Below are 26345 nucleotides of genomic sequence, written 5' to 3'. Positions count from 1 at the left end.
CACATTTGTTTTTCCACTATCTGAAATTTTGAAATACTCTATGCATAGTAAACTGAAGTGCAACTCTGAATAACTCTACAAGCAGCAAAATCCTGCCCCTTCACTGTTTAGGTCCCTAGATGCCGGAAAGCCTTCTACTCTAATAATTTCTGCCCTCAGACTGCTAAACATTGGAATTCCATCCTTGTTTCCTGCTTCCCTGACTGTACTAACCTGCAAAAATTGAAATATAATGCGAACAGATATCTTGTTTCTCAACTCCCCATAGTCATTTGTTAAACAAGACTCCAAAATAATCACTTTGCGTTCAATTGGGGTGAAAAAGAGTAAAAACAAAAACACCTTTATGTTGCATATTAGTACACCTGGGGTATTGCTGAATTATCTGAGTCAGAAAATTATTATTATTATGCGTGTAGATTGAATTAGATTTGTTTTAAAGAGAAAAATGCAATTCAAGAACAAATATAGTTAAATGACGTTTTAGGAATTTAACTTGACTAGATTCTATAAACAATAACAAGAAGGAATTTTAGATAATTTAATTTAAACATATATTATTGAAAAACAAAGAGAGTTTCTGTTTAACAACTTAAAAATTTTTTTTTTTCTCCAATTTATGTATTAATCATTTTGTAGTATTATCGAAAGTTTGTATGTAGGACCCAGGTGTTACATGTTTTCAGAAAATATGAATCAAGGAAAGACTAAGAAAAAGTTAAGAGTCACTTGTCCTGAAACAGAATTCAAAAAAGTCTCCAACCTAATAGGTACTGCACTATCAACCAAACTCTAACATCTGTCCCATCGCCAAAATATTGCATCCCTCTGCCTTTTTTATAAATATTTTGATGCAATGTGCTCTTATGAACTCCTCGTACTTGTATTCCTTGACATAAATACTCCCGACTCACCTTAGAAGCAGCAAAATCCCACCTCTATACTGTAGAGATCCATAGATGCTGGAAAGCTTTCTATTCTAATAGTTTCTTCCTTTGGACTACTAGACTTTGGAATTCTCTCCCATGTTTCTACTTCCTTGACTGTACTGACATGCAGAAGTTCAAATTTAATATGAACAGACATCTCCCTTCACAACTCCCTCCGTAGTGTTCCTATAGGTTTGATTCCAAATAGTAGTCCCTTATGTCCGAGTGGCAATGTACCTTGTTTGAGGTGAAAACCTTTAAAGAAGCCCCCCCCCCCCCCAATAGATTTAGAATTCCACAGTTTTATACACTCGGTTATCATAGGGTTAATGTGAAAAATGTAAATAATTATTTTGTTTTAGAATTCAATATTTAAATAATCCTCCATAAAACTATTTCAAGTAAATATTACTCTAAGTCTTATTTGATTTCACGTAATCAATTTAGTGTGCGTTTGAGTAAAAGTTTTAAAAGTATTTTTGTATTTCTGTTTTATTCAGATATTTTAAGTGCATTTTCTCACCTGAAGAACAAAGGAGACGAAGAATCGTGGACCAAATTCTTGGCCACTTTTAAGATCCATTCTGATACTGTAAGCCAATTCCTTTTTTAAAATTTGGTTATATCGTTACACTTTTTTCTTCTGGAACCACAAATTAATTTTACATTGGCCTGTTGAATAATTAAGTAACTCTTTGCTTTCAGTCGACTGGTTGTAGATCCTTGATAAGATTTTAAACCTTTGTCTGCAATATTGTCTCTTGATTCTTTACTATTCTCTTTGGAATCAGGATATGCCAATAATCTGTATAGTCTGAAAAAATGCTCTGCACTGAGATGGTGTTATTATTTTGATTTGATAATATAATACTTTATAAATTATGAATTAAAGTTATTATTTTGATTTGATAATATAATACTTTATAAATTATGAATTAAAGTTATTATTTTGATTTTATAATATAATACTTTATAAATTATAAATTAAAGTTATTATTTTGATTTTATAATATAATATTTTATAAATTATAAATTAAAGTGTTTATTTTGATTTTATAATATAATACTTTATAAATTATAAATTAAAGTGATTATTTTGATTTTATAATATAATACTTTATAAATTATAAAATAAAGTGATTATTTTGATTTTGTAATATAATACTTTATAAATTATGAATTAAAGTTATTATTTTGATTTTATAATATAATACTTTATAAATTATGAATTAAAGTGATTATTTTGATTTTATAATATAATACTTTATAAATTATAAATTAAAGTTATTATTTTGATTTTATAATATAATACTTTATAAATTATAAATTAAAGTGATTATTTTGATTTTATAATATAATATTTTATAAATTATAAATTAAAGTGTTTATTTTGATTTTATAATATAATACTTTATAAATTATGAATTAAAGTGATTATTTTGATTTTATAATATAATACTTTATAAATTATGAATTAAAGTTATTATTTTGATTTTATAATATAATACTTTATAAATTATAAATTAAAGTGATCATTTTGATTTTATAATATAATACTTTATAAATTATGAATTAAAGTTATTATTTTGATTTTATAATATAATACTTTATAAATTATGAATTAAAGTGATTATTTTGATTTTATAATATAATACTTTATAAATTATGAATTAAAGTGTTTATTTTGATTTTATAATATAATATTTTATAAATTATAAATTAAAGTGATTATTTTGATTTTATAATATAATACTTTATAAATTATAAATTAAAGTGATTATTTTGATTTTATAATATAATACTTTATAAATTATGAATTAAAGTGATTATTTTGATTTTATAATATAATACTTTATAAATTATGAATTAAAGTAATTATTTTGATTTTATAATATAATACTTTATAAATTATGAATTAAAGTGATTATTTTGATTTTATAATATAATACTTTATAAATTATGAATTAAAGTGATTATTTTGATTTTATAATATAATACTTTATAAATTATGAATAATAGTGATTATTTTGATTTGATAATATAATACTTTATAAATTATGAATTAAAGTGTTTATTTTGATTTTATAATATAATACTTTATAAATTATGAATTAAAGTGATTATTTTGATTTTATAATATAATACTTTATAAATTATGAATTAAAGTGATTATTTTGATTTTATAATATAATGCTTTATAAATTATGAATTAAAGTGATTATTTTGATTTTATAATATAATACTTTATAAATTATGAATTAAAGTGATTATTTTGATTTTATAATATAATACTTTATAAATTATGAATTAAAGTGATTATTTTGATTTTATAATATAATACTTTATAAATTATGAATTAAAGTGATTATTTTGATTTTATAATATAATACTTTATAAATTATGAATTAAAGTTATTATTTTGATTTTATAATATAATACTTTATAAATTATAAATTAAAGTTATTATTTTGATTTTATAATATAATATTTTATAAATTATAAATTAAAGTGATTATTTTGATTTTATAATATAATACTTTATAAATTATAAATTAAAGTGATTATTTTGATTTTATAATATAATACTTTATAAATTATGAATTAAAGTTATTATTTTGATTTTATAATATAATACTTTATAAATTATGAATTAAAGTAATTATTTTGATTTTATAATATAATACTTTATAAATTATGAATTAAAGTGATTATTTTGATTTTATAATATAATACTTTATAAATTATGAATTAAAGTGATTATTTTGATTTTATAATATAATACTTTATAAATTATGAATAATAGTGATTATTTTGATTTGATAATATAATACTTTATAAATTATGAATTAAAGTGTTTATTTTGATTTTATAATATAATACTTTATAAATTATGAATTAAAGTGATTATTTTGATTTTATAATATAATACTTTATAAATTATGAATTAAAGTGATTATTTTGATTTTATAATATAATGCTTTATAAATTATGAATTAAAGTGATTATTTTGATTTTATAATATAATACTTTATAAATTATGAATTAAAGTGATTATTTTGATTTTATAATATAATACTTTATAAATTATGAATTAAAGTGATTATTTTGATTTTATAATATAATACTTTATAAATTATGAATTAAAGTGATTATTTTGATTTTATAATATAATACTTTATAAATTATGAATTAAAGTGATTATTTTGATTTTATAATATAATGCTTTATAAATTATGAATTAAAGTGATTATTTTGATTTTATAATATAATACTTTATAAATTATGAATTAAAGTGATTATTTTGATTTTATAATATAATACTTTATAAATTATGAATTAAAGTGATTATTTTGATTTTATAATATAATACTTTATAAATTATGAATTAAAGTGATTATTTTGATTTTATAATATAATACTTTATAAATTATAAATTAAAGTGGTTATTTTGATTTTATAATTAATGCTTTATAAATTATAAATTAAAGTGATTATTTTGATTTTATAATATAATACTTTATAAATTATGAATTAAAGTGATTATTTTGATTTTATAACATAATACTTTATAAATTATAAATTAAAATGTTTATTTTGATTCTATAATATAATACTTTATAAATTATAACTTAAAGTGATTATTTTGATCTTATAATTAATGCTTTATAAATTATAAATTAAAGTGATTATTTTGATTTTATAATATAATACTTTATAAATTATGAATTAAAGTGATTATTTTGATTTTATAATATAATACTTTATAAATTATGAATTAAAGTGATTATTTTGATTTTGTAATATAATACTTTATAAAATATAAATTAAAGTGATTATTTTGATTTGATAATATAATACTTCATAAATTATGAATTAAAGTGATTATTTTGATTTTATAATATAATACTTTATAAATTATAAATAAAAGTGATTATTTTGATTTTATAATATAATACTTTATAAATTATAAATTAAAGTGTTTATTTTGATTTTATAATAAAATACTTTATAAATTATAAATTAAAGTGATTATTTTGATTTTATAATATAATACTTTATAAATTATAAATTAAAGTGATTATTTTGATTTTGTAATATAATACTTTATAAATTATAAATTAAAGTGATTACTTTGATTTTATAATATAATACTTTATAAATTATAAATTAAAGTGATTATTTTGATTTCATAATATAATATTTTATAAATTATGAATTAAAGTGATTATTTTTATTTTATAATACTTTATAAATTATAAATTAAAGTGATTATTTTGATTTTATAATATAATACTTTATAAATTATGAATTAAAGTGATTATTTTGATTTTATAATATGATACTTTATAAATTATAAATTAAAGTGATCATTTTGATTTTATAATATGAACAACAAACAAATAAAACAATACTTTTATTTCAATACTTTATAAAATCTCATGAATGAAAATAATCCAAAAGTCGAGAAAAACGCACGAACAATAAAGACAGATAAACTTATTTGTTTTTAGCATACCTGTATCGCATCCATTATACAAATAATTTCAAAGCATTGAAACTGGATTATTTTACACAAGATAGCTATAATGTAAAATGGAACTTAATTAAATTATTACATAACATTCAAATAATTCGACGAGCGTTCATATTGGGGACACATTAATGGGGACTCATATAACAGGGAATACTGATGGTGATGACAATTCTTATATTTCTTTTGGAGACTTTGTATTAACACTTCTTATAACACGATAGAATGATTATGACGTTTATATATATTACGTCATGACGATGACTGTGACAATTCTTGGAGGTTTCATATTAAATACACATATTGAGGAGCGGGTGGTGCATGAAGCAAGTTCTAAACACAGAGGAGGAGAGATACATAATCTTCGAAGGGTTACACAATGTTCATTATAAGATGATTAACACAATTACCTTTCGTTCGTGATGAAGGATGTGACACAAGACAACAGCTACAACATAATGATGACTTCTTTATTCATCTGATCGGCCAGTCGAAGCACACTGCCTGGGTATCACCCTCCCAGGCCTTGCTACCTAGCTTTCAGGTGGGGTAAGTTTATTGCTTGCTACCTAAGATATCCCAACCGGGGAATGCCTAGGAAATTTTTGCTAGGTAAGAGTGCCCCTCCTTTAGCTTGACATTTTGTTACATCAGGCTGAGGTGGGTAGCATTCAAATCTCTATCCTCATTATATTCTTTGGAACTGTGAGGATGAGTCTTCTTGTTGCTTGAAGACTTGGGTAGAAAGTACCAGTCAAGAATCTGTTTTGATAATCAGCCCGACAGGTGTGGGGCTAAGAACTGGCTCAATACCTGTTGGACTGAGGTACACTGCCTAGGTATCACCTTGGATGTCCACCCTCCCAGGCCTTGCTACCCGGCTTTGGGGTGGGATAAGTTTATTGTTTGCTACCTTAGGCATCCCGACATTGATGCCCAGGCAATTTTTGCTAGGCAATGGTGCTCCTCCCTTAGGGTAACTTGCTTGACATCCTCACTTTACTTTGTGTCACATCATGCTGAGGTGGGCAGCATGTAAATCTCTACCCTCGTTATATCAAAATATTGCCCCCCCCCTAATTTTTTTTATGTAATGGGAAAATCTTTTCAGTTTTCATGTTTAATTTTGTTCAAAAATTTATATGTATATATATATATATATATATATATATATATATATGTGTGTGTGTGTAAAATAAAACCAGTTAGAACATGTAAAATAAAACAGTTCATTTAGTTGAGCATGTAAAAAAGGAAGCCATTTTTTAAAAATTTTATTCAAATGTCAAAGAAAAATGTATTTGTTTTTGATTTTTACCCTGAGAAAGTGAAAAGAAACCCATTTTTATTAAATTTAATATGCAGCTTTGTTCTAAAATTGCATATTACATGTATATTTATATACATGTATCCATAAAAAGATATTTTTGTTTAAGTAAAATTATAACAAAGCAAAAGGAGAAAATAGGAAAGACTTTTCTGATTTTCGTTTAATATCACAACAATATCACAACAATATCATACATATCAAAAATATCACAACAATACAGTGATCATACATATCAAAAATATTGCAACAATACAGTGATCATACATATCAAAAATATTGCAACAATACAGTGATCATACATATCAAAAATATTGCAACAATACAGTGATCATACATATCAAAAATATTGCAACAATACATTGATCATACATATCAAAAATATCACAACAATACAGTGATCATACATATCAAAAATATTGCAACAATACAGTGATCATACATATCAAAAATATTGCAACAATACATTGATCATACATATCAAAAATATTGCAACAATACATTGATCATACATATCAAAAATATTGCAACAATACAGTGATCATACATATCAAAAATATCACAACAATACAGTGATCATACATATCAAAAATATTGCAACAATACAGTGATCATACATATCAAAAATATTGCAACAATACAGTGATCATACATATCAAAAATATTGCAACAATACATTGATCATACATATCAAAAATATTGCAACAATACAGTGATCATACATATCAAAAATATCACAACAATACAGTGATCATACATATCAAAAATATTGCAACAATACAGTGATCATACATATCAAAAATATTGCAACAATACAGTGATCATACATATCAAAAATATTGCAACAATACATTGATCATACATATCAAAAATATCACAACAATACAGTGATCATACATATCAAAAATATTGCAACAATACATTGATCATACATATCAAAAATATTGCAACAATACAGTGATCATACATATCAAAAATATCACAACAATACAGTGATCATACATATCAAAAATATCACAACAATACAGTGATCATACATATCAAAAATATTGCAACAATACAGTGATCATACATATCAAAAATATTGCAACAATACATTGATCATACATATCAAAAATATTGCAACAATACATTGATCATACATATCAAAAATATTGCAACAATACAGTGATCATACATATCAAAAATATTGCAACAATACAGTGATCATACATATCAAAAATATTGCAACAATACAGTGATCATACATATCAAAAATATTGCAACAATACATTGATCATACATATCAAAAATATCACAACAATACAGTGATCATACATATCAAAAATATTGCAACAATACAGTGATCATACATATCAAAAATATTGCAACAATACAGTGATCATACATATCAAAAATATTGCAACAATACATTGATCATACATATCAAAAATATCACAACAATACAGTGATCATACATATCAAAAATATCACAACAATACAGTGATCATACATATCAAAAATATTGCAACAATACAGTGATCATACATATCAAAAATATTGCAACAATACAGTGATCATACATATCAAAAATATTGCAACAATACATTGATCATACATATCAAAAATATTGCAACAATACAGTGATCATACATATCAAAAATATTGCAACAATACATTGATCATACATATCAAAAATATTGCAACAATACATTGATCATACATATCAAAAATATTGCAACAATACATTGATCATACATATCAAAAATATTGCAACAATACAGTGATCATACATATCAAAAATATTGCAACAATACAGTGATCATACATATCAAAAATATTGCAACAATACATTGATCATACATATCAAAAATATTGCAACAATACATTGATCATACATATCAAAAATATTGCAACAATACAGTGATCATACATATCAAAAATATTGCAACAATACAGTGATCATACATATCAAAAATATTGCAACAATACAGTGATCATACATATCAAAAATATTGCAACAATACAGTGATCATACATATCAAAAATATTGCAACAATACATTGATCATACATATCAAAAATATTGCAACAATACATTGATCATACATATCAAAAATATTGCAACAATACAGTGATCATACATATCAAAAATATTGCAACAATACATTGATCATACATATCAAAAATATCACAACAATACAGTGATCATACATATCAAAAATATTGCAACAATACAGTGATCATACATATCAAAAATATTGCAACAATACAGTGATCATACATATCAAAAATATTGCAACAATACATTGATCATACATATCAAAAATATTGCAACAATACATTGATCATACATATCAAAAATATCACAACAATACAGTGATCATACATATCAAAAATATCACAACAATACAGTGATCATACATATCAAAAATATCACAACAATACAGTGATCATACATATCAAAAATATTGCAACAATACATTGATCATACATATCAAAAATATTGCAACAATACAGTGATCATACATATCAAAAATATTGCAACAATACATTGATCATACATATCAAAAATATTGCAACAATACATTGATCATACATATCAAAAATATCACAACAATACAGTGATCATACATATCAAAAATATTGCAACAATACAGTGATCATACATATCAAAAATATTGCAACAATACATTGATCATACATATCAAAAATATTGCAACAATACATTGATCATACATATCAAAAATATCACAACAATACATTGATCATACATATCAAAAATATTGCAACAATACATTGATCATACATATCAAAAATATTGCAACAATACAGTGATCATACATATCAAAAATATCACAACAATACAGTGATCATACATATCAAAAATATTGCAACAATACAGTGATCATACATATCAAAAATATTGCAACAATACATTGATCATACATATCAAAAATATTGCAACAATACATTGATCATACATATCAAAAATATCACAACAATACAGTGATCATACATATCAAAAATATTGCAACAATACAGTGATCATACATATCAAAAATATTGCAACAATACATTGATCATACATATCAAAAATATTGCAACAATACATTGATCATACATATCAAAAATATTGCAACAATACATTGATCATACATATCAAAAATATTGCAACAATACATTGATCATACATATCAAAAATATCACAACAATACAGTGATCATACATATCAAAAATATTGCAACAATACATTGATCATACATATCAAAAATATTGCAACAATACATTGATCATACATATCAAAAATATTGCAACAATACATTGATCATACATATCAAAAATATCACAACAATACAGTGATCATACATATCAAAAATATTGCAACAATACAGTGATCATACATATCAAAAATATTGCAACAATACATTGATCATACATATCAAAAATATTGCAACAATACATTGATCATACATATCAAAAATATTGCAACAATACATTGATCATACATATCAAAAATATTGCAACAATACATTGATCATACATATCAAAAATATCACAACAATACAGTGATCATACATATCAAAAATATTGCAACAATACATTGATCATACATATCAAAAATATCACAACAATACAGTGATCATACATATCAAAAATATTGCAACAATACAGTGATCATACATATCAAAAATATTGCAACAATACAGTGATCATACATATCAAAAATATTGCAACAATACATTGATCATACATATCAAAAATATTGCAACAATACATTGATCATACATATCAAAAATATTGCAACAATACATTGATCATACATATCAAAAATATTGCAACAATACATTGATCATACATATCAAAAATATCACAACAATACATTGATCATACATATCAAAAATATTGCAACAATACATTGATCATACATATCAAAAATATTGCAACAATACATTGATCATACATATCAAAAATATCACAACAATACAGTGATCATACATATCAAAAATATTGCAACAATACATTGATCATACATATCAAAAATATCACAACAATACAGTGATCATACATATCAAAAATATTGCAACAATACAGTGATCATACATATCAAAAATATTGCAACAATACATTGATCATACATATCAAAAATATTGCAACAATACATTGATCATACATATCAAAAATATTGCAACAATACATTGATCATACATATCAAAAATATTGCAACAATACATTGATCATACATATCAAAAATATCACAACAATACATTGATCATACATATCAAAAATATTGCAACAATACATTGATCATACATATCAAAAATATTGCAACAATACATTGATCATACATATCAAAAATATCACAACAATACAGTGATCATACATATCAAAAATATTGCAACAATACATTGATCATACATATCAAAAATATCACAACAATACAGTGATCATACATATCAAAAATATTGCAACAATACAGTGATCATACATATCAAAAATATTGCAACAATACATTGATCATACATATCAAAAATATTGCAACAATACATTGATCATACATATCAAAAATATTGCAACAATACATTGATCATACATATCAAAAATATTGCAACAATACATTGATCATACATATCAAAAATATTGCAACAATACATTGATCATACATATCAAAAATATTGCAACAATACATTGATCATACATATCAAAAATATTGCAACAATACATTGATCATACATATCAAAAATATCACAACAATACAGTGATCATACATATCAAAAATATTGCAACAATACATTGATCATACATATCAAAAATATTGCAACAATACATTGATCATACATATCAAAAATATCACAACAATACAGTGATCATACATATCAAAAATATTGCAACAATACAGTGATCATACATATCAAAAATATTGCAACAATACATTGATCATACATATCAAAAATATTGCAACAATACATTGATCATACATATCAAAAATATTGCAACAATACATTGATCATACATATCAAAAATATTGCAACAATACATTGATCATACATATCAAAAATATCACAACAATACATTGATCATACATATCAAAAATATTGCAACAATACATTGATCATACATATCAAAAATATTGCAACAATACATTGATCATACATATCAAAAATATCACAACAATACAGTGATCATACATATCAAAAATATTGCAACAATACATTGATCATACATATCAAAAATATCACAACAATACAGTGATCATACATATCAAAAATATTGCAACAATACAGTGATCATACATATCAAAAATATTGCAACAATACATTGATCATACATATCAAAAATATTGCAACAATACATTGATCATACATATCAAAAATATTGCAACAATACATTGATCATACATATCAAAAATATTGCAACAATACATTGATCATACATATCAAAAATATTGCAACAATACATTGATCATACATATCAAAAATATTGCAACAATACATTGATCATACATATCAAAAATATTGCAACAATACATTGATCATACATATCAAAAATATTGCAACAATACATTGATCATACATATCAAAAATATTGCAACAATACATTGATCATACATATCAAAAATATTGCAACAATACATTGATCATACATATCAAAAATATTGCAACAATACATTGATCATACATATCAAAAATATTGCAACAATACATTGATCATACATATCAAAAATATCACAACAATACATTGATCATACATATCAAAAATATTGCAACAATACATTGATCATACATATCAAAAATATTGCAACAATACATTGATCATACATATCAAAAATATCACAACAATACAGTGATCATACATATCAAAAATATTGCAACAATACATTGATCATACATATCAAAAATATTGCAACAATACATTGATCATACATATCAAAAATATTGCAACAATACATTGATCATACATATCAAAAATATTGCAACAATACATTGATCATACATATCAAAAATATTGCAACAATACATTGATCATACATATCAAAAATATTGCAACAATACATTGATCATACATATCAAAAATATTGCAACAATACATTGATCATACATATCAAAAATATTGCAACAATACATTGATCATACATATCAAAAATATTGCAACAATACATTGATCATACATATCAAAAATATTGCAACAATACATTGATCATACATATCAAAAATATTGCAACAATACATTGATCATACATATCAAAAATATTGCAACAATACATTGATCATACATATCAAAAATATCACAACAATACATTGATCATACATATCAAAAATATTGCAACAATACATTGATCATACATATCAAAAATATTGCAACAATACATTGATCATACATATCAAAAATATCACAACAATACAGTGATCATACATATCAAAAATATTGCAACAATACATTGATCATACATATCAAAAATATCACAACAATACAGTGATCATACATATCAAAAATATTGCAACAATACATTGATCATACATATCAAAAATATCACAACAATACAGTGATCATACATATCAAAAATATTGCAACAATACAGTGATCATACATATCAAAAATATTGCAACAATACAGTGATCATACATATCAAAAATATTGCAACAATACATTGATCATACATATCAAAAATATTGCAACAATACATTGATCATACATATCAAAAATATTGCAACAATACATTGATCATACATATCAAAAATATCACAACAATACAGTGATCATACATATCAAAAATATTGCAACAATACAGTGATCATACATATCAAAAATATTGCAACAATACATTGATCATACATATCAAAAATATTGCAACAATACATTGATCATACATATCAAAAATATTGCAACAATACATTGATCATACATATCAAAAATATTGCAACAATACATTGATCATACATATCAAAAATATCACAACAATACAGTGATCATACATATCAAAAATATTGCAACAATACATTGATCATACATATCAAAAATATCACAACAATACAGTGATCATACATATCAAAAATATTGCAACAATACAGTGATCATACATATCAAAAATATTGCAACAATACATTGATCATACATATCAAAAATATTGCAACAATACATTGATCATACATATCAAAAATATTGCAACAATACATTGATCATACATATCAAAAATATTGCAACAATACAGTGATCATACATATCAAAAATATCACAACAATACAGTGATCATACATATCAAAAATATTGCAACAATACAGTGATCATACATATCAAAAATATTGCAACAATACAGTGATCATACATATCAAAAATATCACAACAATACAGTGATCATACATATCAAAAATATTGCAACAATACAGTGATCATACATATCAAAAATATTGCAACAATACAGTGATCATACATATCAAAAATATTGCAACAATACATTGATCATACATATCAAAAATATTGCAACAATACATTGATCATACATATCAAAAATATTGCAACAATACATTGATCATACATATCAAAAATATCACAACAATACAGTGATCATACATATCAAAAATATTGCAACAATACAGTGATCATACATATCAAAAATATTGCAACAATACATTGATCATACATATCAAAAATATCGCAACAATACATTGATCATACATATCAAAAATATTGCAACAATACATTGATCATACATATCAAAAATATTGCAACAATACATTGATCATACATATCAAAAATATCACAACAATACAGTGATCATACATATCAAAAATATTGCAACAATACATTGATCATACATATCAAAAATATTGCAACAATACATTGATCATACATATCAAAAATATTGCAACAATACAGTGATCATACATATCAAAAATATTGCAACAATACATTGATCATACATATCAAAAATATTGCAACAATACAGTGATCATACATATCAAAAATATTGCAACAATACATTGATCATACATATCAAAAATATTGCAACAATACATTGATCATACATATCAAAAATATTGCAACAATACAGTGATCATACATATCAAAAATATTGCAACAATACATTGATCATACATATCAAAAATATTGCAACAATACATTGATCATACATATCAAAAATATTGCAACAATACATTGATCATACATATCAAAAATATCACAACAATACAGTGATCATACATATCAAAAATATTGCAACAATACAGTGATCATACATATCAAAAATATTGCAACAATACATTGATCATACATATCAAAAATATCGCAACAATACATTGATCATACATATCAAAAATATCACAACAATACAGTGATCATACATATCAAAAATATTGCAACAATACATTGATCATACATATCAAAAATATCGCAACAATACATTGATCATACATATCAAAAATATTGCAACAATACATTGATCATACATATCAAAAATATTGCAACAATACATTGATCATACATATCAAAAATATTGCAACAATACAGTGATCATACATATCAAAAATATCACAACAATACAGTGATCATACATATCAAAAATATTGCAACAATACAGTGATCATACATATCAAAAATATTGCAACAATACATTGATCATACATATCAAAAATATTGCAACAATACATTGATCATACATATCAAAAATATCACAACAATACAGTGATCATACATATCAAAAATATTGCAACAATACATTGATCATACATATCAAAAATATTGCAACAATACATTGATCATACATATCAAAAATATTGCAACAATACATTGATCATACATATCAAAAATATCACAACAATACAGTGATCATACATATCAAAAATATTGCAACAATACAGTGATCATACATATCAAAAATATTGCAACAATACATTGATCATACATATCAAAAATATTGCAACAATACAGTGATCATACATATCAAAAATATTGCAACAATACATTGATCATACATATCAAAAATATTGCAACAATACATTGATCATACATATCAAAAATATCACAACAATACAGTGATCATACATATCAAAAATATTGCAACAATACAGTGATCATACATATCAAAAATATTGCAACAATACATTGATCATACATATCAAAAATATTGCAACAATACATTGATCATACATATCAAAAATATTGCAACAATACATTGATCATACATATCAAAAATATTGCAACAATACATTGATCATACATATCAAAAATATTGCAACAATACATTGATCATACATATCAAAAATATCACAACAATACAGTGATCATACATATCAAAAATATTGCAACAATACAGTGATCATACATATCAAAAATATTGCAACAATACATTGATCATACATATCAAAAATATTGCAACAATACAGTGATCATACATATCAAAAATATTGCAACAATACATTGATCATACATATCAAAAATATTGCAACAATACATTGATCATACATATCAAAAATATTGCAACAATACATTGATCATACATATCAAAAATATTGCAACAATACATTGATCATACATATCAAAAATATCACAACAATACAGTGATCATACATATCAAAAATATTGCAACAATACAGTGATCATACATATCAAAAATATTGCAACAATACATTGATCATACATATCAAAAATATTGCAACAATACATTGATCATACATATCAAAAATATTGCAACAATACATTGATCATACATATCAAAAATATTGCAACAATACAGTGATCATACATATCAAAAATATTGCAACAATACAGTGATCATACATATCAAAAATATCACAACAATACAGTGATCATACATATCAAAAATATTGCAACAATACAGTGATCATACATATCAAAAATATTGCAACAATACAGTGATCATACATATCAAAAATATTGCAACAATACAGTGATCATACATATCAAAAATATTGCAACAATACAGTGATCATACATATCAAAAATATCACAACAATACATTGATCATACATATCAAAAATATTGCAACAATACATTGATCATACATATCAAAAATATTGCAACAATACAGTGATCATACATATCAAAAATATTGCAACAATACATTGATCATACATATCAAAAATATTGCAACAATACAGTGATCATACATATCAAAAATATTGCAACAATACATTGATCATACATATCAAAAATATTGCAACAATACATTGATCATACATATCAAAAATATTGCAACAATACATTGATCATACATATCAAAAATATTGCAACAATACAGTGATCATACATATCAAAAATATTGCAACAATACAGTGATCATACATATCAAAAATATCACAACAATACAGTGATCATACATATCAAAAATATTGCAACAATACAGTGATCATACATATCAAAAATATCACAACAATACATTGATCATACATATCAAAAATATTGCAACAATACATTGATCATACATATCAAAAATATTGCAACAATACAGTGATCATACATATCAAAAATATCACAACAATACAGTGATCATACATATCAAAAATATTGCAACAATACAGTGATCATACATATCAAAAATATTGCAACAATACATTGATCATACATATCAAAAATATTGCAACAATACATTGATCATACATATCAAAAATATCACAACAATACAGTGATCATACATATCAAAAATATTGCAACAATACATTGATCATACATATCAAAAATATTGCAACAATACATTGATCATACATATCAAAAATATTGCAACAATACATTGATCATACATATCAAAAATATTGCAACAATACATTGATCATACATATCAAAAATATCACAACAATACAGTGATCATACATATCAAAAATATTGCAACAATACAGTGATCATACATATCAAAAATATTGCAACAATACATTGATCATACATATCAAAAATATTGCAACAATACATTGATCATACATATCAAAAATATTGCAACAATACAGTGATCATACATATCAAAAATATTGCAACAATACATTGATCATACATATCAAAAATATTGCAACAATACATTGATCATACATATCAAAAATATCACAACAATACAGTGATCATACATATCAAAAATATTGCAACAATACATTGATCATACATATCAAAAATATCACAACAATACAGTGATCATACATATCAAAAATATTGCAACAATACAGTGATCATACATATCAAAAATATTGCAACAATACATTGATCATACATATCAAAAATATTGCAACAATACAGTGATCATACATATCAAAAATATTGCAACAATACATTGATCATACATATCAAAAATATTGCAACAATACATTGATCATACATATCAAAAATATTGCAACAATACATTGATCATACATATCAAAAATATTGCAACAATACATTGATCATACATATCAAAAATATCACAACAATACAGTGATCATACATATCAAAAATATTGCAACAATACAGTGATCATACATATCAAAAATATTGCAACAATACATTGATCATACATATCAAAAATATTGCAACAATACATTGATCATACATATCAAAAATATTGCAACAATACAGTGATCATACATATCAAAAATATTGCAACAATACATTGATCATACATATCAAAAATATTGCAACAATACAGTGATCATACATATCAAAAATATTGCAACAATACAGTGATCATACATATCAAAAATATCACAACAATACAGTGATCATACATATCAAAAATATTGCAACAATACAGTGATCATACATATCAAAAATATCACAACAATACATTGATCATACATATCAAAAATATTGCAACAATACATTGATCATACATATCAAAAATATTGCAACAATACAGTGATCATACATATCAAAAATATCACAACAATACAGTGATCATACATATCAAAAATATTGCAACAATACAGTGATCATACATATCAAAAATATTGCAACAATACATTGATCATACATATCAAAAATATTGCAACAATACATTGATCATACATATCAAAAATATCACAACAATACAGTGATCATACATATCAAAAATATTGCAACAATACATTGATCATACATATCAAAAATATTGCAACAATACATTGATCATACATATCAAAAATATTGCAACAATACATTGATCATACATATCAAAAATATTGCAACAATACATTGATCATACATATCAAAAATATCACAACAATACAGTGATCATACATATCAAAAATATTGCAACAATACAGTGATCATACATATCAAAAATATTGCAACAATACATTGATCATACATATCAAAAATATTGCAACAATACAGTGATCATACATATCAAAAATATTGCAACAATACATTGATCATACATATCAAAAATATTGCAACAATACATTGATCATACATATCAAAAATATCACAACAATACAGTGATCATACATATCAAAAATATTGCAACAATACATTGATCATACATATCAAAAATATCACAACAATACAGTGATCATACATATCAAAAATATTGCAACAATACAGTGATCATACATATCAAAAATATTGCAACAATACATTGATCATACATATCAAAAATATTGCAACAATACAGTGATCATACATATCAAAAATATTGCAACAATACATTGATCATACATATCAAAAATATTGCAACAATACATTGATCATACATATCAAAAATATTGCAACAATACATTGATCATACATATCAAAAATATTGCAACAATACATTGATCATACATATCAAAAATATCACAACAATACAGTGATCATACATATCAAAAATATTGCAACAATACAGTGATCATACATATCAAAAATATTGCAACAATACATTGATCATACATATCAAAAATATTGCAACAATACATTGATCATACATATCAAAAATATTGCAACAATACAGTGATCATACATATCAAAAATATTGCAACAATACATTGATCATACATATCAAAAATATTGCAACAATACAGTGATCATACATATCAAAAATATTGCAACAATACAGTGATCATACATATCAAAAATATCACAACAATACAGTGATCATACATATCAAAAATATTGCAACAATACAGTGATCATACATATCAAAAATATCACAACAATACATTGATCATACATATCAAAAATATTGCAACAATACATTGATCATACATATCAAAAATATTGCAACAATACAGTGATCATACATATCAAAAATATCACAACAATACAGTGATCATACATATCAAAAATATTGCAACAATACAGTGATCATACATATCAAAAATATTGCAACAATACATTGATCATACATATCAAAAATATTGCAACAATACATTGATCATACATATCAAAAATATCACAACAATACAGTGATCATACATATCAAAAATATTGCAACAATACATTGATCATACATATCAAAAATATTGCAACAATACATTGATCATACATATCAAAAATATTGCAACAATACATTGATCATACATATCAAAAATATTGCAACAATACATTGATCATACATATCAAAAATATCACAACAATACAGTGATCATACATATCAAAAATATTGCAACAATACAGTGATCATACATATCAAAAATATTGCAACAATACATTGATCATACATATCAAAAATATTGCAACAATACAGTGATCATACATATCAAAAATATTGCAACAATACATTGATCATACATATCAAAAATATTGCAACAATACAGTGATCATACATATCAAAAATATTGCAACAATACATTGATCATACATATCAAAAATATCACAACAATACATTGATCATACATATCAAAAATATCACAACAATACATTGATCATACATATCAAAAATATTGCAACAATACATTGATCATACATATCAAAAATATTGCAACAATACAGTGATCATACATATCAAAAATATTGCAACAATACATTGATCATACATATCAAAAATATTGCAACAATACATTGATCATACATATCAAAAATATCACAACAATACATTGATCATACATATCAAAAATATCACAACAATACATTGATCATACATATCAAAAATATTGCAACAATACATTGATCATACATATCAAAAATATTGCAACAATACAGTGATCATACATATCAAAAATATTGCAACAATACATTGATCATACATATCAAAAATATTGCAACAATACATTGATCATACATATCAAAAATATCACAACAATACATTGATCATACATATCAAAAATATTGCAACAATACAGTGATCATACATATCAAAAATATTGCAACAATACAGTGATCATACATATCAAAAATATTGCAACAATACATTGATCATACATATCAAAAATATTGCAACAATACATTGATCATACATATCAAAAATATTGCAACAATACATTGATCATACATATCAAAAATATCACAACAATACATTGATCATACATATCAAAAATATTGCAACAATACAGTGATCATACATATCAAAAATATTGCAACAATACATTGATCATACATATCAAAAATATTGCAACAATACATTGATCATACATATCAAAAATATCACAACAATACATTGATCATACATATCAAAAATATTGCAACAATACATTGATCATACATATCAAAAATATTGCAACAATACAGTGATCATACATATCAAAAATATCACAACAATACAGTGATCATACATATCAAAAATATTGCAACAATACAGTGATCATACATATCAAAAATATCACAACAATACATTGATCATACATATCAAAAATATTGCAACAATACAGTGATCATACATATCAAAAATATTGCAACAATACATTGATCATACATATCAAAAATATCACAACAATACAGTGATCATACATATCAAAAATATCACAACAATACAGTGATCATACATATCAAAAATATTGCAACAATACAGTGATCATACATATCAAAAATATTGCAACAATACATTGATCATACATATCAAAAATATTGCAACAATACAGTGATCATACATATCAAAAATATCACAACAATACAGTGATCATACATATCAAAAATATTGCAACAATACAGTGATCATACATATCAAAAATATCACAACAATACATTGATCATACATATCAAAAATATTGCAACAATACAGTGATCATACATATCAAAAATATTGCAACAATACATTGATCATACATATCAAAAATATTGCAACAATACATTGATCATACATATCAAAAATATTGCAACAATACAGTGATCATACATATCAAAAATATTGCAACAATACAGTGATCATACATATCAAAAATATTGCAACAATACAGTGATCATACATATCAAAAATATTGCAACAATACATTGATCATACATATCAAAAATATTGCAACAATACATTGATCATACATATCAAAAATATTGCAACAATACAGTGATCATACATATCAAAAATATTGCAACAATACATTGATCATACATATCAAAAATATTGCAACAATACAGTGATCATACATATCAAAAATATTGCAACAATACATTGATCATACATATCAAAAATATTGCAACAATACAGTGATCATACATATCAAAAATATTGCAACAATACAGTGATCATACATATCAAAAATATTGCAACAATACAGTGATCATACATATCAAAAATATTGCAACAATACATTGATCATACATATCAAAAATATTGCAACAATACATTGATCATACATATCAAAAATATTGCAACAATACATTGATCATACATATCAAAAATATTGCAACAATATTTACTGATAATTAATCAGCAGTAAAACAAATGTTGGATATTTCTGCATTTACAAAGGTTAACACATATTAAGGCTTGGAGGCCACTTGAGGATAAGCGTTAATGTGTGTATGGTAGTCATTGGGATAGTAGTGTAGTAATCGTTTGTGGTGAGAATTGTGTAGAATTAGATTATTTGCGAGGACGGTTCAGTAAGAACTTGTTTCGGTTGAACTTGAAGATGACAATATTGTAGTCAGCTGGAAAGCAGATCAGCGGAATAGAGTTCCACAGACGGGAAAATCTAAGAAAGAAGCTTTGTTGATGGAATTCATGTTTAAGTTTAGGCAATGATAGAGAGTGGGTGAATTTATTGATAGTGATTTTGGCTAGACGATTGTTTTTCATGAAAGGGGGATCATACATTGGAGCTCAGTCGAACACTTGCCATGGAAATAATGATAAAGCAGAGACAGGCTTGCAGTTTCTCTTCTGTAGGAAAGAGGTTGCAGAGAAGAGGAAAGGCCACTGTCTACAAGATTACAAAGTTTGTTTTGAACTCTGTCAAGGCAGGATAGGATTCTCTGAGCAAATGTGGCAACAGTACTCCCTCCTAGGATGTACTTAGCTCTTATAAAGGTAGAGAATTGCGTTGGCAGTGAGATATCTATTCTTTCTGTGACTAAACCTAAACGTAGATTCCATGAACAAAGCTTCTTTCTTAGAACTGCTCGTCTGTGGAACTCTATTCCGTTTGCCTGCTTTGCAGCTGAATATAATATGGTAATCTTCAAATCCAATCTAAACAAGTTCTTGATGAGCCGTCCCCTTAAGTAATCCAATTTACAAAATTTCTAGTACTAACAATTACTACGATATTGTTCCATTGACTATTGTACACTAATTAACCCTTATCCTCGAGTGGCCTCTGAGTCGTGATAAGTGGTGACTTGTTGCAATATTTTGTTATTATAATGGGGTATGATCCCACACAGTCGGACGATTCTATTTATAAACGATGCTGCTAAGAACTGACAAATCAAATAAATTCACGTGCTGCTACCAACCAATCAGAAACCAGAATTGCTTCATAAATATTAAACCTTTTCTGGAGCAATTTCACATGTTCTTTCCCGGGTTTCGACACGGTAAGAATAATTTGTTCTGTGGAACTGTCTACTACAAACAAGTCACCTACCAGGACTTGTGTGTAACAGCGAACCATCTGAAACTCAAAATGGCTTACACTTCTACATGACTCCTTTGTAAAAAAAAAAAGAAAAAGAAAAAAAAAGCGACCTTGGCAACGGATTTGAAATATGTGCTACATTTCAGATCAAGAGTGAAGGTCAGACCAAAGTTATTTTATGCAAATGTTAGCATAGTTTTTTTTTTTTTTATCAAATTACAAAATTCTGAATTTTATTCTTGTGTAAAGAGTTACATTCTCTATAACATTATTTCGACAATACCCTTGCTTTTATATGAAAATATTGAGATGATTTAAATCGTGTATGAAGCCCATTTTAGGATTTCATTTTGATGCTGGAAGAATGAAGTGCTTTGATTGTTATGAACTGGCTGAGATGATGCAATAGACAATTCTGCATGTCGTATTCTAAAAAAAAAAAAAAATGTTGTTACATTCTTAATATATTTTTTTCTGGAACCACAAATTAATTTTACATTTTTTATCTGCTGTGATTTGGAGGATTAGAAAAGTTAATCTACTTTGGCAACACAATTAAGTTCAGTGGGCAAACTGATAAGATAAAGTATGCCCTCCCGCCTGCAGAAACTTTAAATAATTTTAATGTCATTAAATGATATTATTTATTATTATAATTTGAATAATTATAATGTCATTAAATTATATTATTTATTATTATAATTTGAATAATTTTAATGTCATTAAATGATATTATTTATTATTATAATTTAAATAATTTTAATGTCATTAAATGATATTATTTATTATTATAATTTGAATAATTTTAATGTCATTAAATGATATTATTTATTATTATAATTTAAATAATTTTAATGTCATTAAATGATATTATTTATTATTATAATTTGAATAATTTTAATGTCATTAAATGATATTATTTATTATTATAATTTGAATAATTTTAATGTCATTAAATGATATTATTTATTATTATAATTTAAATAATTTTAATGTCATTAAATGATATTATTTATTATTATAATTTAAATAATTTTAATGTCATTAAATTATATTATTTATTATTATAATTTAAATAATTTTTATGTCATTAAATGATATTATTTATTATTATAATTTAAATAATTTTAATGTCATTAAATGATATTATTTATTATTATAATTTAAATAATTTTAATGTCATTAAATGATATTATTTATTATTATAATTTAAATAATTTTAATGTCATTAAATTATATTATTTATTATTATAATTTAAATAATTTTAATGTCATTAAATGATATTATTTATTATTATAATTTAAATAATTTTAATGTCATTAAATGATATTATTTATTATTATAATTTAAATAATTTTAATGTCATTAAATGATATTATTTATTATTATAATTTAAATAATTTTAATGTCATTAAATGATATTATTTATTATTATAATTTGAATAATTTTAATGTCATTAAATGATATTATTTATTATTATAATTTAAATAATTTTAATGTCATTAAATTATATTATTTATTATTATAATTTAAATAATTTTAATGTCATTAAATGATATTATTTATTATTATAATTTAAATAATTTTAATGTCATTAAATTATATTATTTATTATTATAATTTAAATAATTTTAATGTCATTAAATGATATTATTTATTATTATAATTTAAATAATTTTAATGTCATTAAATGATATTATTTATTATTATAATTTGAATAATTTTAATGTCATTAAATTATATTATTTATTATTATAATTTAAATAATTTTAATGTCATTAAATGATATTATTTATTATTATTATTTAAATAATTTTAATGTCATTAAATGATATTATTTATTATTATAATTTGAATAATTTTAATGTCATTAAATGATATTATTTATTATTATAATTTAAATAATTTTAATGTCATTAAATGATATTATTTATTATTATAATTTAAATAATTTTAATGTCATTAAATGATATTATTTATTATTATAATTTAAATAATTTTAATGTCATTAAATAATATTATTTATTATTATAATTTAAATAATTTTAATGTCATTAAATGATATTATTTATTATTATAATTTAAATAATTTTAATGTCATTAAATGATATTATTTATTATTATAATTTAAATAATTTTAATATTCTTTTTCATGTGGTCTTTTGTGTGCCATGCTGACATCCGGGTCGTTTAATTGTTGTGAACAAAAAAAAAAAAATTGGTGTCGCTATTGAGGCAAAGCTAATAGAAATGATTTGTTCTTCTTGGCCTTTTGGCCAAGATCAAAGTGTAGTATCCTTTCTTCAGATGCTACATTTCAATTTCTTCTCTCTCAGTGGAAGAGAAATCCTTTACGACTAAGACAATTTTTTGTTCCTTTTCTCCACGTTAAAAAACAACCCTGGTGTCTAAATCTGTCCCGTGGGGAGGCATTGTAGATAGGTACTATATTTAATGTAACAAAGTTTTAATATTACAAAAGTAACTGGGAAAAGTAATTTCTGATTTAATTACAAAATGCCCTGGAAATGCCCCTTCTGATTAATTATAAAATGCACTGGAAATGTCTCTTCTGATTAATTATAAGATGCCCTGAAAAATGTCCCTTCTGATTATTTTTTTTTTATTTACTTGCCTCCCCACAAGGGCAGAGTTGGACATGAGGTCGGTTAAAAAATTGGGGAAAACCAGCTCCCCA

At 23.4% G+C, this 26345-nt stretch overlaps 1 protein-coding gene across 3 annotated transcripts in view; it reads left to right on the top strand.

The window, feature by feature from the left end:
• LOC145276693 (uncharacterized) overlaps positions 1-26345 on the top strand; it is a 164803-nt gene that overhangs the window by 128002 nt on the left and 10456 nt on the right. For all 3 annotated transcript variants that reach the window (XM_080127881.1, XM_080127882.1, XM_080127880.1), the window contains one exon: positions 1430-1521. In XM_080127881.1, the coding sequence (XP_079984007.1) occupies positions 1430-1521 (92 nt within the window). The remainder of the gene's footprint in view (positions 1-1429; positions 1522-26345) is intronic.

This window comes from Euprymna scolopes, chromosome 5 (assembly GCF_053919585.1).
Source record: "Euprymna scolopes isolate OS-2025 chromosome 5, ASM5391958v1, whole genome shotgun sequence".
NCBI lineage: Eukaryota > Metazoa > Mollusca > Cephalopoda > Sepiida > Sepiolidae > Euprymna > Euprymna scolopes.
The sequence above is the reverse complement of the archived record's forward strand: the minus strand, read 5'-3'. Positions and strand labels throughout refer to the sequence as shown.